This window comes from Penicillium bovifimosum (assembly GCF_028826915.1).
Source record: "Penicillium bovifimosum strain IBT 22155 chromosome Unknown utg000008l_segment0_segment0, whole genome shotgun sequence".
NCBI classification, from domain to species: Eukaryota; Fungi; Ascomycota; class Eurotiomycetes; order Eurotiales; family Aspergillaceae; genus Penicillium; species Penicillium bovifimosum.
Window position 1 is genome coordinate 1,374,142 of NW_026622717.1, and position 18,420 is coordinate 1,392,561.

The 18,420-nt window shown below is 47.8% G+C and overlaps 7 protein-coding genes across 7 annotated transcripts; 4 read left to right on the top strand and 3 right to left on the bottom strand.

Moving 5' to 3' along the window:
- Positions 1-1,139: 1,139 nt before the first annotated feature.
- Positions 1,140-1,451, top strand: N7515_010210 (uncharacterized protein; the record flags this gene model as incomplete). Its single annotated transcript, XM_056670953.1, has 1 exon — positions 1,140-1,451. One exon carries the CDS (start codon positions 1,140-1,142, stop codon positions 1,449-1,451), a length of 312 nt encoding a protein of 103 aa, XP_056517326.1.
- A 1,670-nt stretch (positions 1,452-3,121) lies between these two features.
- Positions 3,122-3,442, bottom strand: N7515_010211 (uncharacterized protein; the record flags this gene model as incomplete). The annotated part of the gene is made up of 1 exon (XM_056670954.1): positions 3,122-3,442. One exon carries the CDS (start codon positions 3,440-3,442, stop codon positions 3,122-3,124), a length of 321 nt encoding a protein of 106 aa, XP_056517327.1.
- A 2,508-nt stretch (positions 3,443-5,950) lies between these two features.
- On the bottom strand, positions 5,951-7,156 carry N7515_010212 (uncharacterized protein; the record flags this gene model as incomplete). The annotated part of the gene is made up of 2 exons (XM_056670955.1): positions 5,951-7,076; positions 7,122-7,156. 2 exons carry the CDS (start codon positions 7,154-7,156, stop codon positions 5,951-5,953), a joined length of 1,161 nt encoding a protein of 386 aa, XP_056517328.1.
- Positions 7,157-10,717: 3,561 nt separating this feature from the next.
- N7515_010213 (uncharacterized protein) lies at positions 10,718-11,180 on the top strand (the record flags this gene model as incomplete). Its single annotated transcript, XM_056670956.1, has 2 exons — positions 10,718-10,888; positions 10,947-11,180. The coding sequence occupies 2 exons, from the start codon at positions 10,718-10,720 to the stop codon at positions 11,178-11,180; spliced, it is 405 nt and encodes a 134-aa protein (XP_056517329.1).
- Positions 11,181-11,317: 137 nt separating this feature from the next.
- Positions 11,318-13,357, bottom strand: N7515_010214 (uncharacterized protein; the record flags this gene model as incomplete). The annotated part of the gene is made up of 4 exons (XM_056670957.1): positions 11,318-12,474; positions 12,528-12,773; positions 12,826-12,918; positions 12,964-13,357. 4 exons carry the CDS (start codon positions 13,355-13,357, stop codon positions 11,318-11,320), a joined length of 1,890 nt encoding a protein of 629 aa, XP_056517330.1.
- Positions 13,358-13,670: 313 nt separating this feature from the next.
- On the top strand, positions 13,671-13,901 carry N7515_010215 (uncharacterized protein; the record flags this gene model as incomplete). The annotated part of the gene is made up of 1 exon (XM_056670958.1): positions 13,671-13,901. The coding sequence occupies one exon, from the start codon at positions 13,671-13,673 to the stop codon at positions 13,899-13,901; it is 231 nt and encodes a 76-aa protein (XP_056517331.1).
- A 1,807-nt stretch (positions 13,902-15,708) lies between these two features.
- Positions 15,709-16,032, top strand: N7515_010216 (uncharacterized protein; the record flags this gene model as incomplete). Its single annotated transcript, XM_056670959.1, has 1 exon — positions 15,709-16,032. One exon carries the CDS (start codon positions 15,709-15,711, stop codon positions 16,030-16,032), a length of 324 nt encoding a protein of 107 aa, XP_056517332.1.
- Between the last annotated feature and the right edge of the window lie 2,388 nt (positions 16,033-18,420).

The window sequence follows — 18,420 nt, forward strand, 5'->3', positions numbered from 1 at the left end:
AAGCCTTGTGATGCGTCCAAAGATAAGGCATTAAAACTCCAAATCATCAGCGCTAGCATCAAAACAGTACCATAACTTCGTTCGTGTACAAGATCCTTCACGTAGACGTGTGTATCATTTTCGAGACAGTTCCAATCCAGACGTGGCCCTGGAATATTCTGCGTTTGTTCTAGATCCTCGTCTATTGCTCGCTCTATTCCAGACGCCCAGTATGCCTGCAGGCAGTTTGCTAGAAGCATGGAACGATGCTGAGCGGCAAGCCCTCGAAGAACAATGGCATCAGAAACCACATCATTGAGACCTTTTCTTTTTATGTCTTCCATAACTGGAAGCCCATTGGGAGAAAGCCATACCCATAGCCATAACTCGTGAAATACCATTATTCGCGGACGAACGACACTAGTCGGATAAACTCAGCTGTAAAGATTCTGCTAATAAAAACCAGAGTCTGGATGAAGGAGTAAACTCGTGCTTTGAGTGTCAGTGTAGCTGAAAGAGGCTTGAGACCTCGCTACTCGTGCTTTCCTGTCTGAAATGATGGGCAACATACCAATAACAGGCTGTTAAGCAAATCGGGCGTCCGACAATACTTGCGTACGCGTGTTTTGATAGTCAAGCAAGGATGGGCAGATGTCTGCCCAGGCAGACATCTGCCCATCCTTGTTGCATTGGTCGCTTCACCGCCCCTTACCTCAGCATGCTCAGACGGAACATGATTCGCTGGGTTATGCTCACATGACCTGTCTAACCGAGTTCGGTTCAGCTCAGAAGTTCCATATTGGTCAGTCTCCCCTTGTGGGGATCGTCAAGAATTCGCCCGATGTTGGGAGAGTCCTGTCATATTGAGTGTCGAAAACGAATCAAACTAATGTTTGGCATTTGCTCTGGGACTAAGTTCTTTAGGAGGCTCGGCTACCGTGCATAGCGCGTTTCCCGACGTAGTGAGAGAGGGCGACGGATATATAAAAGAAAGCAGCTTCATCCGCTTCATGAATCTTTCATTGGTATAGATTCACAACAACTTTTTGTCATCGATTTTACATCCTTCTCAACCTATCAGTTGACTTTTCCGGTATTCTAGTCTCAGTCATTAGTCGAACAATATGACCCTGAAACAAACTTCCTCTGACTGTCACCAAATGTCGACGCCACCAGATAGCCCAACGAAGGGGTTGGCTTCATCTCAAGCTACCGTGAAGCATCTGAAGCATCTCTTTGATGTGCTTTCAAAGGTGCTGCCTGACCTTACCAACCGAGGACCTACAAACACTCATGTCTTTCAAGAGCATCACCAACCAGGCCCGGGCATGGTTCAACTGAAGCAGTTGCTGGTGAAGCTAATCGACGATGGATACTCTTCATTTGGGCACTTCGTGGCAACTAAGCCCGCTCAGTTCTATTTGGCCGACAATCAACTGGGAGAGGACGCTCAGGCGAAAAATGCTAGGTAGGTTCTATGCGTCACTTGAGACTTTCACCATGCTAAGCTGAGCTTTATAGACGTGGCTTGTACGATACAACAGGCGTCAAGAAGCCGGATGTTCAGTCTCCTCCGTCAAAATGATGTTGGGAATACAGAATAGGCTGGTATTCAAGCTCGATTGAGGTCCTATTGGTGGCAGCATAAGCTCCTCTAATTCCGGAATGAAAACTTCGCTTGTATTATACACATTTTGTACACTGGCTCTGGACTGAAAACAACCATTGTCCATTAATTACTATATCGCTGTACGATTGATCTTCCATAATATCTACTACCGTTACAACTACTTCAATTGACAGAAGGCGAGTAAGGTTGAGGTTGAACCATGCGGACAGAATGAGTCAAATGATAGTACCTACAGATCTGGTACCTTCCACAACTAGCATCTTGTAGGGGCTAAGCTGAACTTCTAATTAGTGTGGACCTTACCGTCATAGATGACGGGAGGATGTCAATGCGGTGTTATATGAGTGCCCGCTCGAAGCTCTCCCACCCCTGTCATTCCAAGGCATCATTAAATGTGTGCATGAACTGCCCTCTATCATGTCGAGAGTATCGGATAATTTAGATGAGTTGATTGCGAAATTGACGAGATGGGTCCTGGGTCGATGACAGGACGAGAGTTACACCCACTCTATATAAGTCAATGATGGTGTTGAATGACCAGCGAAAAAGGCATCCCTCAATCAGACCATAAACCTGATATGCAGGACCTTCCCGCTTACAAGGATCCTTGTCCCAAATTCTGGGAGATAAGCCTAGAAAGAAAGGTTCGGTAACACCCGTTGAAGGATAGACCATCTTTCGAGCAGTCAAATGGCTTGCCGTATACGTTTATCTTGATCTAGATGTCTGGGGTACTCATCTCGGACACAAATTGACTCAGGTGGAAGGGGTTGGTTGAATGGTGAATTTGGATCAGTACATGGGAGATTGACCAGTATCGGCCCAGAAGCTGCGCCATAGGTGCTCAGTCTCCCCTTGCGGGGAGTCAAGAGTTCCCTGTATATTGAGGGTATTCCTCGTACATACAGACAGGGAGGGTTCTATCAGATTGTCTGCGGAGAACGAATAAAACGAATGCTTGCTCTGGAACTCAGTTCTTTAGGAGGCTCAGCTTCCGTGCATAGAAATGACACCTGTTGATCATCCCCCGTGCTTTGAGTGTCGGGATGCTGACGAGTCTGGCTAAGAATGTAATCTTTCGATGGCTCCTTTCTCATACCTCTAATAAGAAAATACCATTATGGTGGCTTGCTGGATCTGGCGAAGGTCACCAGTGTGCCCAGTTCTATGTAAAGTCAAGAACGGTCCATTATCATGCATCATAGAATCGCTAGTCAGGTATGTTTAAGCACACACTGTAGGAAGACTCAACACACGCGCAGACGTCTCACGTCTCTTCGCTCTGCTCAACATAGTTGTCTTTGGTATCGTGGTAGTTGTGAGATTGGCCGGAGTTCCAAGGTAGAGCAGTGAAAGTCAATGATCAACGCCCGCTCGATATACGAGCGATTTATGAGACCTCTTTCTGCATGTATAGCCATAAGAAGTGCAGATTCGACTGGCATCCAGTCGACCTGACAGTGCATACCCACCAAGTCAACTAACAGAGTCTGTCCATACATCAGCGGGCCATCATGTGCAGACAGCAGTTGAGCTGCACAGGAGCCTATTCCTGCTTTCCGCCGCCGCGGCGCGATAAACACGTCTTGTATTACCAGAAATCGGTTCAAGGGCCCGCGGTCGCTTCAACCATTTCACGTCCTCTAGGTCAATGATAACCATGAAGCCACTTAGTTCATCCCACAACGTATTGCGCCATCCGCTGTTGTTGTGGACAAGTCCGTGCGATCGGAGCACGGCCAGAGCTTTCTTGCGCTCCTTGTCGAAGAAACAGGAATTATCGTCATTAACCACACGCTGAAGCCGGATTCCAGACCAGCCCAGGATCATCATTTGCGCCATTAATTCGCCGTGGTACTAATATGTGACCCGCGGTTTGAGGGCCCCAAGACAGACGGGAATCTGCTGACCCCTGCAAGCTTCGGAGGTGGCGGCAATTGTCCACTTCGGTCTGAAGGACACGCTGCTTCTCTGCCGTAGTAGCCTTGATTGCTTTCACGAGATAGCCCGTCCGGCCACATATGTGCAGTGGTTCAAATCCCTCGTTGCGATTCCGTACGAGCTGACAGTGTAGCCGGCGCGTGAACTCTTGCGGGCCCATCGGATGTCTCTGATCACTAGAATGTTGCAAGTGATCTTAGAAATTGGGGCACCTTTTATCTAGAGGCTCTCGGTCGATTATACCTCGTATGCAGGCCATAGTGCGGTAGGATCGTGTAGGCTGTCTGTGCTTTCGAGAGTCCCGGCCTGATTGTGTCCTCTCGCGTCCGCCAGTCGGTTGATGCTTTTTACCTTGGCCACGGCTCGAGCGACTGCGCACGGCTGCCGTGGTATAAGGTGGTAGAAGGTGAAGGCGATTCCTCATCACAGCCGCTGCCAATACCACATTTTCTGTTTCATCCGAACCCTCTACGTGTAGGACCGGTAAATTACGAGAGAGCCGCCTCTAGACGACAAGGGGTGTCGGTCTCTGGACTAGAGCGACGTGGAACCTCCTCTAGACGAGGGGTGTTGTCGGTCTCATCTATGTATAAGAGAGGAATTGTCGTGTAATCGTGTATTAATGGCCCTCCGACCATGATTGGTAAGAGGGATGTCGAACGTCGATGGCCCATCATCGTATTAAGCTTGATCACCATTTTGACCTAAAGAATAGTCAATAGTGTGCCCATTATAAGATTTGGCGGCAAAGACAGCGTAGAAGGAATGGTTTGCTGTATAGATGCCCAAACTGGAGCCATGTAAAGTTAACGAGGAGCTCCGGCCAGGGTAGGAATTCGAGTCATGTGATTTCCCCCCGATACCTTACCTCGAAACAAAGGTCAGTGCCCCTCCGTTACCCCCCCAAACTGCACCACCAGATCGTCCCACGTCCATGTGACAACGTTACGATCGAAGTGTTCACTTAGCACCCTTTTTGTTACTTGAACTACCTTAAATTTTCTCCCTCAAGACAAATTCTCGCCTCCATTGCCTTCATTGGCCCACTTGGACATAAGCACGACAAACCTCCTCGAACCCGAAGAAACCTATCCCGAAACAGGCTGAAATGAGTGGGCAGTACACTTCGTTCGAACTGTCCTCTGCTGCCGAGCGCGTACGAAAACAAATAAAGGGAATGTTACCGGGAACATGCGCTGAAGGTTCGGACGAAGAGCAGCCAGAGAAAGCTCAAAAGCTTCCAAACAAGATCAAAGGCGGCGTGATGTATGGAGGACATATTCTCTTGAAGAGGGTATTAGAGCTGGTCAAGGAAATGGGTTCAACAAATATTGGAAAGGTAAATGGAGCCGTCATCCGCTTAATTGCCTAGCTCACCCGGAACGACAGGATTGGAGATGGACTGTGGCCCATTTCTATGAGGCTACGGAGATTCTAAACGATTCTTTCCAAATGTATCTCATCCCATTATCACCCAATTCGACATCCGAAATAGTAGAGGAAGGACACGCCGCGTTCATCAGGAATAAGCCTATACTTAACGCTGGCGCTAGTGTCATTATTTTTACACCTCCTCTCTAATTCGAACATTTTCCGAGTAAATATCCGCAAGTAGTCCACGGCATATTGTGTTGTTCATTCACTGGCTAACTTCAATGAGAAATTCTAGGACGATCAGGACAAGTCAAATATGGGTTTATCAAAGCCAATCGCGAAACCTGTTACCTATGAAGGCATTTTTTTTTCGTTGAAGAGTTACACATGATTCTTGTTACGTCCCTCTACCAAAGAGAGTGCCTCACAGTCACAGAGGACTTGGACCTGCACTCTATCAAGCCACGTGACCCTGCTTGGGCTCTTCACAGCAGAGACTGTCCGTAGGACTTGGACCGCTTAGCGATTAGTCTGAATACAGAAGCACCCCTTAATATTTCTTCACTCTAGTTTCAAACCTCTCATTTGGACCCGTCAATACGCCGGTCTTAAAAAATCTTCCGCTATCGGCTCTACGCCAATACACAGTACTCAACGCTCCGCACGTGAGCCCATGTGCAAAAACTACAGGAAGGCGCGGAGGGTGAAGCATAAATAAGGATTCATCTCCGTGGTAGATAGATAGACAGACACAAAATACAATTCCTCTTGGTTGGAGAACAAGTTCACGTGCTGTTTGATATACCTTCTAGTGTTATCATCCAGCATTTTTGACCTTCTTTGTATATCTTGCTACCTATATTATTGGTAATCTTCAGAGGCTCAGTTCCTCGAATGTAAAAACTCGTCAACCCCCCTCGGGTGAGGAGTGTTTTCCGCCCAGATTGAGTGTTCGAGATTAACCTTCATTTGAATGGAAGTCAAATATACATCGAATATTTACAGTATCAGAGGCTGACTGTACTCCTACAAGTCATCCATGTTCTGAGGCACGAACTGCGCCAGTAAGGAAGATGTGTCCTGCGATAAATCGAAATCCTCCAAGGCCATCGGCAAGCCAAGTTGCGCGGCATTGAAAATGTTGTGGGGTACAATGTCCGAACTGATGGGGAGTAGAGCATGGTCAGGTTGCTGTGAATCAAACGTGTCCTGCGATAAATCGAAATCCTCCAAGGTCATCGGCAAGCCAAGTTGCGCGGCATTGAAAATGTTGTGGGGTACAATGTCCGGACTGATGGGGAGTAAAGCATGGTCAGGTTGCTGTGAATCAAACGTGTCCTGCGATAAATTGAAATTCTCCAAGGTCATCGGCAAGCCAAGTTGCGCGGCATTGAAAATGTTGTGGGGTACAATGTCCGAACTGATGGGAAGTACAGCATGGTCAGGTTGCTGTGAATCAAAAGTGTCCTGCGATAAATCGAAATTCTCCAAGGTCATCGGCAAGCCAAGTTGCGCGGCATTAAAAATGTTGTGGGGCATCAAACGAAACTTGACCGGGAGTAAAGCAGGGTCAGGTCGCTGCGAACGGAGCATGCTGTCGTCCACTGTATTTTCCTCTAGCTCCAGTGTAGAATTGCCGTGCCCTTGGTCGGCAAGAGCATAATTTGGTGCATTGGCGCTAGGAATTTCCAGGGAATCGCTGTGTTGGCGACCATCAGAGCTTCGTATCCTGGCTGCTTGAGCAGTTGTCTCCGGAAAAATAAGGTGCGAATGGCTCAAAACTCTTTGCGGCAAACACTCATTCGGCTGCGCCCGATCCCGATTTGGTTGCGATCCCCCCTGCTGGCATGAATCCCAATTGGACGCAGCATCTTCGGGGGCTTTATCAGTGTCCTTTTTGTTGCATGTGTCGAAATTGACAGTGGAGATATGAGAATGCTGGGATGATTCGTTATCAACCCATGTTATTGATTCCTGGTATGGTGCAGATGAATGTCTTACGCCAAAGTTAGGATACCTCTCGTCATAATAGTAAGACACAATAGATTTCCAGGATTGCAAGAGGAAGTCTCGAATACTAAATTGTGGAAGGGTTTCAAGGTAGCCGTTGATGGCCTCAAATTCTGTCTCGTGCCAATTATTGACCTCGAACCTAGTCACAGTCAGAATTGCCAACAGAAAGTCCCGAAAGACTCACGGTTTTGTGGGAGCTTGCGACAAGGACAATATCATTTCGACGTAGTCCAGCTGATCCCATTTCCATCCCCACAACGAATAGGAAGAGATCCTTTTTTTCCGTTCTTTATGGGCACTCTGGTCAAGATCTGGCCAAAAACGCTGACACAAAGCACGAAGTGAAGAGGTAAGAAGTAGGTGGTTGCGAATTGTAAAGCCGGTTGGTCTGCCTTTTGTTGGTCGAGTTCTCTCTCTTTTTCTCATCATAGTATTTGCTCGATGACATTTTTCTTGTTCTGCAACGACTTGTCTAGACAATATCACCAGCAAGCATTTGCGTCTAGCCGGGTCAACTTCTCGCATTCTTTCCAAGTCATCAAAAGAGCGCAAGAAAAGGTCACCCTCTGGTGTTTTTCCGTGCCAGAATAGACAAGGCTTCGCAGTCCATAGCAGCGAGCACACCTTTAAGGCTTTGAGTGCGTCTTCACTTACTTCCCATCGTCTCGTGAGTGAAACAAGCCGATCCACTTGGACTCTGGATAACCCATCCCCATTTTGCGATTTGAATCTAGAGAAAAAGTCGCGGCGCCGAGACGAGGAAGTATCATGGCCGTTTTTCTTTCTAAGCTTTTTCACAAAAACTTCGTGGAGTGAGTTTATCCAGTCGGGTGATTCCAAAACTTTTCTCAATTGATCACCGATTTCCTGATCAACGAGCAGTCAACACCGATACATCATTCAGCCAGCGCGGCACTAACCTGATCCCCGGCCTCGCGGACAAGCCTCTCGAGCCTCTCCAGGGTGGTGTGCACTTGCTCATCATACTGTTTGTTCTAAATCAATTTTGATATCCAATTGACTTTATGAGAAGGTATTGTTACCTTGTTGTCCTTATTCATTATTGGTGGGGGGGGATAGGTAACTTCGAAAGATGGCGTGAAAGGGAAGCTACAGCGTGAATGCACACGTGGTGGATTCTAGAGAAGCCAAGGGAAACCAATCCGAGATCAATGGATGAACGGATTGAAGAGAGAGGAAGACATAAAGCGGAGGCGAGGACACAATGTATGCCTCGCTTACGCCATACGCTAAGCCGTCTCTAGTCCGCAACCCGGAAAGACAATGGGGACATCTCTCATAGGAAGAACGAGCTGCAGATGCACGCCCCCTTGTCGGATTGATCGAGATCTACCAAAAGTCCGCTCAACCCAAGGCACCCAATGGCAGGCTACCAATTATACTGACTACAGCATCGCCTCAATTATCTGCAGGGGGCGGGCGCGTAGCACCCACGGAGAAGACTACACGTTAAACCAGATTTCTCAGACAAACCCTTCAAGTCGTATTTGACAACCTAGGGCAAATCTCTTCTTCAAGCACTCAGGATTTTTTGCTGCCAGCGCAACCTCAACTTCGATCAACGGAACCGTTCAGTTCAACTCAAGAGAGAATCAGCAAGCGAGACAGTATTTCGTCGCTAGGAACTTCTGATTCATCTTGGTACTTCTGTCCCCAGACTCGGAAACCAGAGGCGGGATAAAAAGCTTCTTCGCTGACTCCTTTCTGGTTCTTCTTTCTTTCCTCCTTCATTGTTGTTCTTCTAGTTGAATGCACTCTTTATTACGGAAGACTTGGGGCACTTAGCCTGTAACACTGTGTAGACTGTAGAATAGAATGTGTTAGCTGTTCGCCCCAGATAGTGAATAGAGAGCGTCCGCATCCGTGGTGACGCGGTGTCGACAAATCAGAGATCGTACAGCCTCTCACAGAGGTGATACTTTTGCGAACCTGCATAAGTTGATAATCCGCACAACTTTTTCCTCGTGACTACCCCTCCTCAAGTCAACTCCTTCCTCTACTTATTGAGAACGCTGCTATCTTCCCTCCTTCCTTCCTTTCTCTCTTTATTTCGTTCACTCTTCCATGTAACCAATTACTTTCCACTCTTCGAATTACCGAATCATGTCTGCAGCTGCTGTCGTCTCCCAGCTACGAGGAAGAAGAAGAAGAGGGCATGGTAAAGGAGTTATATGGCTACTACGGTAAGAGACCGGATGCGGCGGATTGGAAGTCATGATTTTATTCGTCCATTGAGTCTCCCCGGTCTAGGTTCTGGAGACTGTAGAAATCTATTAGACAAAATTTACCTGAAACACACTCGGACGTGGGTCGCGATCTGGAACAAGCAGAAGAGAATATAGTGGTTTGCTTATGGGCACATAACTATGTCTGCTGACTGATGGCGCTGCACGGCAACTCACGCATTGCTCCTGCCATTTTCCCTTATATCCTAGCCTTTCATTGACCAGGGCAGAAACGAACGTCAATAAACTTTTCAGCCCTGTTGGGCGCCCCGTAGGATCTCTTTCATCCTATCATATATCCCATGAACTGCACGAGGAGGCACAACGTGCACTACATATCGATTAATGGCAACCATGGGGTGACAGTCGAGCCGCGACTACAACTTCGGCACAGGCACTTGTGGCCTCATATGAAGAGAAATTGAATCCTGCTGGAAATTGAATTACATGGAAGCAATGACAAAACACACAAAGATCGGACGGTCGCCAATAACAGGATTATTCACATGTTACAGCCTCTACAATGACTTCATCGGGATATTCTTTCGAGCTCTTCCGCGCCCACAATGGAAACCGGAGCGGAGAGCGACTGACAATACCAAGATTATTCACATGTTACAGCCTCTACAATGCCTCCACCGGAATATTCTTTCGAGTTCTGTGCGGATACAGATTCCCCCATTCGATAAACCCTTTTTACTATACACGGATGGCTCCAAGGAATTCGGGTTCGGCGTGGCTCTACACCAGGTTGACGATGCGTCGATGCCTTCACACTTGTTGTTATTCAGGTTGTATCACTCTACCCTTACAGGTCTGGTCTTTATGGCGCCCTACACCCTTATGGTGGGCGGTACGCCGGTCACTGCGGCCAGTGACATTTTTTTCGGAGGGGGCATCTGTCACGTGAGCAGGCCTGTAACCCCACCTTCCTGTTTTCCCCTCCGGTAGCTAGCCTTAGACAATACATCACAGTTTACACGTCTTCCCCTTACACCCTCACCAGGACAGATCCCGTGTGGTATGGTTAGCGCAAAATATCAACCAATAGACTGATGAGAATAGTATCCACTACTACATGATTGGCCTATATTACCCCACTAGCTAACAGGCCAGCACCTGGCAATATTTCATTAGCTGCTATTGGTCTACTAGCTACAATTAATGAATATATTTCTCGTTTAGCTCCGTTTAATTTACACTATTTATGCGTTACTGTTACATTACCGTGATTAGCCAATAGGAACGTGATATTCCAATGCGCTAGTAATTGCGGGATCTGTCCTGGTATTGACGGCGAAGGGGAGTGTCTACTCTCAGGTCTGTCCGGGTGAGGGGTTAGGCAGAAGATCATGTGATTTTTTTCGGGCATTCTTGATACGACGTGACAGCCCCGCCTTCTCCCTCACTCTGTCTGATCATAATCAGTGACCTTTTCGAACGACAGCCATACGGTTTGCATTAGCCTCATGCATTGTGAAGCTTTTTATCACTGACTTCGAAGACCTTCAGACAGCCGTTGTGAATATCACCGATGGCGGCCAAACCTTTGTGGGATAATGCCAAGAACATCATGTTAGAGATGAGGGACCTCATCCAGCGTGGAAACACAGAGCGCGTGAAAGAGAGTCGATTTGGGTGGCAATATCGACTTCTGGATCAGTGTAAAGCGATAAAAGCCGACATGGAAAGCCAAGGTTATAGAGTACGTCATCTCTCAACGATTAACGATTTCCCGAGTGCAATCTAACGAGTCGATCTAGGTCCACGATTGCACCGTTTTTCACTTTGCTTTGGCCGCGAGGATCGAAAACCCTACGAAGCGACTCTTGCTTGTTCCAATCAAAGGGATTGCGAGTTTGACACCAACAGAATCTCTTTCGCCGAACTCATACTGGGATATCAAAGATGCTGATCGAGTTCTCACACCAGATGAAATCAGCGGTGCGGATATCATGATAATTACGCTTGATGGAGGCGAAGGACAGGAAGGCTAAACGAGCGAAGCCTTGACGATATTGGAGGTACCACATGTACAACAATCAGGATAGGAACAAAGTGAAAGTGCATACGAGGCTTGACTTCTGCATATTTGGTTGATCGCTCAGCATGCGGGAAGAATAGTTGGCAGTATTCAAGACCCGACACATTCGGCTTCTGCACGGACGGTATAGCTTCGAGCATCTGGGGGCATGCTCGGATGATCAGATAGATTGAAGACATTGGGAACTGGACGATCTTGGGGGTGTTGGGTATACGAAATGAGGTTGGGGTAGTCCAATGTATTGAAGATATTGGGATCTTGGGGAGCTTGCATATCTGCAATGAGGCTGGGGTAGTCCAGTGGATTGAAGACATAGGAAAATGGGGGAGCTTGCATATCTGCAATGAGGCTGGGGAAGTCCAGTGGATTGAAGACATAGGGAAATGGGTGGTCTAGAATGGCCTGTGTACTCAAAAGATTGGGATACTTAAGGGAATTGAAAACATCCATAGGTTCAATGTTTGACTCGCTCATATTACTGAATTGCTGGCTTCGACGGATGATTGAAATGTCTCTGCTCTCAAGATTTGCATTGGCAGCTGCTTCTCCGTCGCTGAGCCCCGAGGTCTCATGGCCATCAAGACGCCCATGAGCATTTTGATTTCCATGTGTCGGACCCTGTTGCGTCAAATGAAGCTGATGGTCAAGATCTGGAGCTCTGGACACACTCCGCGATCGAGAGGCAGGTAGCTGGTCGATGCATCGTGACGGTGGATGTGTCTCCATAGTTGTGTCATCGTCAGCCTGAAATGACTGTTGGATAATGTCATTCGACTCCGAAATTCTATCTCCCATAGACTCAGCTGTGTGACCATTTGACGGCTCGTCGTGACTTGCGGGACTTGTCGTTGGCAGAACTGGATCCGAATTTCGCAGCAACTGATTGCTTAGCAACTGCACATGTCCTGTCCGCTGGGGTTTCTGTCCTTCACAGGTAGGCCGCCAGCTGACCTGAAACTCCTGCCCCGTCATGTCTGATGATGGAGGGGAGATGTTAGCGGGTAATGCTCTGGTACAGAAGGCTGCCCCATTAAAACGCTCTTGAGCCGATTCGGGACTTTCCGAAGAAGATTGCTGCCCTGTCGAAGCTTGCTCCCTTTCTAAACTTTGTTCTTTTTGGCACTCCATATCTCCATCCCCTGGACTTCGTGACAAAGCTTCATCTGGGTCTGGAGGCGAGTAGTGTGGATGACTCAAAGACGACTGCTGGGGTTCCTGTTCTGTTGCAATGCAACCGGAATGGCCTTCTAAATCCGGTGTTAGAGACATCTGTCGGCGTGGGTGGGATATGTATACGCACTGTCACAAGTAGGCTGCAATTCCAGGAGACTCAACAATTGCATCCCTGCCTGTTTTCCAACCCACAAACTGATCGAGATATCCCCATTGTCATCCCGAGGAACCATGGCCGTCACGCATCCGGTTCTAGGGTCGCCTGCCCGTCGTTCTGTGATCCACAGACGACTAGTTTGGATGGCTTCTTGGATGATTGTCCCCAATACATATATACGATTTGTTGGCGCATTTGAGAACATAAATTGAACATCTGATGATGCGTTGTTAAGATAGCGCCTGTTTAATAGAGACTTGGAACTTACGCCTTCCGCTTGCCATTGCTTGCGATTGTTCTCGTTCGCCGTTGTTCTGTATTTCAGGTAACTGGCCCAAGTTTCGCTGTGGGAATCTCGGATCTGCAAATGTCAGTTTCATTCATACTACCGTCAAGAGTAGCATACCGTTCCTAGAGTAAAGACCCTCACTGGAAGCCAGTGACCGTAGTATTGGGTGGCCAAATTCTCCAGAGAGCCCCTTGACCCTCGCAAGGAGAGCAGAACGATTGGTCTGACTCATGTGTGCAATCTTCGCTTGGCCCAAAGCAATAGCACATAACATAACGAGAGCAGGACCAGCGCCATCATTAATCTCAAGCAAATCCTGTAAGAACAACTTGTATCTGTTACGTTTGGTAGATTCTTGCACCTCGTGCAGAATTTTGATAGCGTGTTTTACGTGTTTAGACTGGTTGCTGTCGATTCGGCCAAGCGTTCTGAGGCGCCTGTTGCAATCTCTGAGGCTCAGCAGAGCCTCAGGCTCATTGACCGGCTTCTGGCATCGGACACGTCGCGACATCTTAATATTAGCTTTGTGAACTCGATTGTGAACGCTGGTATAAACGGCGGTGGACGGCAGTGTGGATGGCAGCGCGGAGTGAGTTGGGATGGCAATGTGGATGGCAATGTGGATGGCAATGTGGATGGCAATGTGGATAGCAATGTGGATGGCAATATGGATGGCAATATGGGGATGGCAATATGGATGGTGAAATGGATGGTGAAATGGATGGTGAAATGGATGGTGAAATGGATGGCAATATGGATGGGAATATGGATGGCAATATGGATGGTAATATGGATGGTGAAATGGATGGTGAATGGATGGCAATATGGATGGGAATATGGATGGCAATATGGATGGCAATATGGATGGCAATGTGGATGGTAATGTGGATGGTAATATGGATGGTGAAATGGATGGTGAAATGGATGGCAGTGTGGCGGGTGGAGCGGCAACACGACAGGTGCAGCGCAGTGAATGCGCAGTGGCGCACACAGAAAAGTGGGTCGAACGAGAGCACTGGGTGGAGGGAGCAAGAGTGCGCCCACTGCGGAGATGACTCGAGCATACATACGTATTAATAGTACACAGTATTTAATTTTGATGCCAGTGGGGCGGCTCACGGACTCTTCTAGTCATTGGACCAGGAGTGCCGATCTCACCAAAGCCAGCAGGCACAAAAGGCGGCCCGGCAAGCAACCGCTATGCAATCGCTATGCAAATAATGCTCACGAAGTCACCACGACTTCTACACAGTAGGCGTGGTGGTGATCATCTGTGCAAGGAGCATTTCCTCACTGCGTCAGAGAATGAATAAGCATCCTTTGCCAGGCCATTTATTTACCTCGGTTACCTCAGCCGGCCCCCTGCAAAAGGCGGTGGACTTCGCTATCCACCGCCTGTCCCCCTAGTGTCCCCTTCTGTCCCCTTCTGTCCCGTCTGTCCCCGTCTGTCCCTCAGGTTTGGTCTGAGCATGCTGAGATAAAGGACCTATATATGCGAAGAAGCTAGAGATTAGGTTTAGCGCGCCAAAAATCTGGCAGAATTTTTGGATCATGTGATATAGTCTGAGGTAAGTTGGTAACTGAAGTAAGAGACCATTTTACATCTACCGAGCACGACCACTTGGATCATAAAAAAGAAGGAGTGGCCATGGATGCCTTAGACACGATAGACGATAGTCTGATAGACGGATAAAATAGGTCGGACGGACGCATTGAAATAAACACATGCAATGCTTCTTTGATGGTCACTCAATCAGGCTCAATTCAATACAAGCGAAAAGTCGAAGTCTGAAGGTGCCGTTTCACACATTATTTTCTTGTATCGACCCTGGAGTATTCTCTTCACTTCACTGTCATAGGGCCGCCCTAAGAACATAATCAAGCCCTGCGATGCTTCAGAAGATGAAGCGTCGAAATGCCAAGTCATCAGGGCCAGCATCAGAACAGTACCATAACTGAGGTGTTGTAGAAGATCCTCCACGTAGACGTGTAAGTCATGTCGGAGAGAGGTGTTCTCGTACGGACTTGGTTGCTGGGATCTTCTGCTTCTCAAAGTCCTGCAAGCGTCTAGCAGCATCCTAGCATCCTGGCTGAGGGTCTCCGTGGGTGTCCATTGTAAGAGTGACGGAGATTGGATTCTCAAAGATAGAATTGCCTTCAAAGCAACTTTTGCTGGTTCATGCAATAATTGGACGTGAATCGGGGTAGACTTGGGAGGTGAGCATACCATCGTCACCAGCGAGAGGTACAGATACTCACCATGGCTATCTCTTTGGGTCAATGGCAAGACTACGTTGACGGAAACCTTGGACAATAAGGAAAATATCCTTTATAACCTCCTGTTCATGTTCAAAACCTCCCCTCTCATATGTGCAGTCTGCACCTATTTGGCAAATTAGCCTCATGGTTTGCTTTTTTTCTCTTCCGCTTCGGTTGCTTCTACCAAATTACCTGCAGGCATTTTGGGCGTCTGAAATAGAGAGAGCAATAGACGAGACACCGCTTCCTTGAGCCAGTCCCTCTCATATGCATCAGTCGTATTTACCGATACGTCCAACGCCAACAAAACTGTGGGTGTTACCGAACCCTTCCTTTTCAGGCCGAATCTCCTAGAGTCCGGAACAAGGATACTTGTTAGCGGGAAGGACCAGCATATCTGACTAGGGTCTGATTGAGGGGTGCCCTTTCCCCTAGTCATTCAACAATATGATTGACTTATATAAAGGGGGTGTATCTCTCGTCCGGTCAAGACAGGACTCAGGACCCATCTTGGGTATCTTTTACCTATTTCCAAGCAAATCACCTGGCTTATCCGATACTCTACACCCGTACCATAAATCTCGGTCGTCCACACGCTGCACCATGGACGACCCTAACTCAGAGGGGATCTCCTGCGAGGTATTATCCACAGCCCATGATCTATCAGAAGCAGACATAGGAGAGCGCCCTATTATGGTCGAGATTATGGAATTTTGGAATATGCAGCTGCAGATTCCTACAGCCCAAGGTGATCTTCCATTTATCGCCGGCGGAGAAGGACAAATGGTTCAGATGACCATCCACGGCAACGCATTGAGGTGTTCAGATGACAACAAAGAATGGCTACCTGGGGTATTCCACACCTCTTGTGTGTTGCAGGCAATCATGCAGAACCCGCGGATTGGCGGTGTCTGGATTATCCGGTGAGTGTTCCCATCATTCGAGCATCGTTTCCATAATAACAGAAAATAGTTGCAAGGGAGTGCCACAATATCTGTTAGTGTCTCACCAATAGCCGGCAAGACACATCTAACATATTAGAAGATTTAGTTTGCGCGCAGCTCCCAATATAGAAACTGGAGAATTTCAGTCACCGAAAACTGACTGGGAGACGGTCTCAGACATCGCTCGTCGGCACATACTTGGGAAAGAGTCCAACAACAACTGCAACGACCACGTGGTTGATATATACCAAAAACAACTGAGATACCTGGATTGGAGATTAAGAGCGAGATCAGAAGCAGCGATCTCGCAGAATGAACATGTTCAAGATACACCTGATAGTGCGGCAACTACAAGTCTTTCGACACGGAAACCTACTGCCATCAGGCCACGAGCAGAAGGCATGAAAGGAGGAAGGAGGAAGGAGTGGATGTAGTGGATGGATTGATATATGTACATGATAGGTTCTTGACTTGATGGATATGCTCAAGTGTCACGCAACCTTTTGCTCTTCAACTGGTGGCTGCAACTCCACATCAGCCTTCCGGGTGACATAATTGCAACGCCGACTGCTACACATACCGAGGAACAGCATGCATGTTTGAAGAATCCTTTGTAGCGCGCTCAATGACAATCCATCCTCGAGTTCTTTTTCCGTTCGTGCGGTCTTGCCCGATACCGGAAATTCCACAGTGATCCAGGACACGGGTTTTGGCATGAGTAATCAATGCGCTCACGTGTGTAAAACGCCGGAAACACTCAACACATACAAAATCTACCTGAGGTTCTGAACTTTTGATGCTGCAGTCTAAGCTTTAGTTTGTTCAAGTCTAGTAGTAACTAAGTAGTGTCTTGGAAGATATGGTGTGCAGGAGTTCTGTGTCATTGTGTGTTGGACTACTGGATGGCAGGGTGGATGGCAGGGTGGATGGCAGGGTGGATGGTAGGGTGGATGGCAGGGTGGATGGCAGGGTGGATGGCAGGGTGGATGGCAGGGTGGATGGCAGGGTGGATGGCAGGGTGGATGGCAGGGTGGATGGCAGAGTGAATGGCAGGGTGGATGGCAGTGTACAGTATCTGGATATTGAGATTTTCTTCCACTTGTCTTCTCCGATACATAGTTACTGTGTACTAGTGCCGTTCGGCCCCCGAAAACAAGTCCTATCACATGGCGTGTCTTGGCAAGGAGCGACCTTGCATCAACAAAGTGTCTCATCGGGACATTTATGCTGGTGCACGTTTTCAATGGTTATCAATATTCAATATCTGGATAGTCTGCGAGTGTCTTATCACAAGTAAACCTGGTATTTTGACATCCCCTGATAGCAACATCGTGGGATCAATTTCCTTGAATGGGTACACGTCCGATTCAATCAACGAAATATGGTGCAGCATGCAAGTTTGGCAGACTAGGATCCCTAAGGGATCCCCAGGAAGTACTAATAGTATATTGTCTAATCTAGGCCTAGCCATAGTCCTAGCTCGCGGCATTTCTGCGGACCTGCAATAGATAGATCGAAGGAGGAGCAGACTTCTGCCGTGTTGTTCCTTCAAGACTAGTCCCGAAGGTGAATTCGCATTGAAGCGCAGGAAATGTGTGGCTTCTCACTCGCCATTGTTCGGTATGATTATTCTCGAAACTTCAGAGAGTCGTGTCTGCTGCTAAAGTATAATAAGCGGGGTAGATACTACTGGAGAAGCTTCTTTATACGCATTTGTAAAATGGTACAAGATTTTATCTAAAACTGTTCAGCTTCATGATATTGTTTACCGTGATCTTGTCAACCTTGTCATGATCTGCCTGTCTATCTCCCTGCGAACGGTCCTTCCAACCTGGATAAGATCCATTTTCTTGAGCAATGATGACACTTCTTTTTGGGGCGGGGACGAAGAACTATGTACCTACGAGAATTCGAGAGAAGTCATCCCGGACATTACGAGCACACATGCGTCCACTGGAGCCGTCGTATATGGACTGGATAATCCCAAGTCTACACGCGACTTCAAAAATCCAAAGCAAATAGAGGCGAAGTCGCGCTCTGGCCAATTTGCTGGTGAGTGGTCTTCCAGAATCTGATGGCCGATACTGTCTCCTTACTCGCATGTTCTCGGTAAACAGGGCTCGAAGAACAATATTCACACTCAAGGGGTACCTCACATTCGGAAATACTGGTTCTTCCCACTATACCTCCACAGGTCCATCTTCCTATCCGAGGGGAGACCGTTGAATTGGACGCGAGGGGTATTGGTTCCCACAATGGCAAAATCATCTTCTGAGAAAGACCCAATTGCCATGGCGCCAGAAAGGGTTCAAAAAATTCAGCATCGAGTAAGACCCCACCAAACCGAGCTCTGCTTTCCAACTTCCTCATC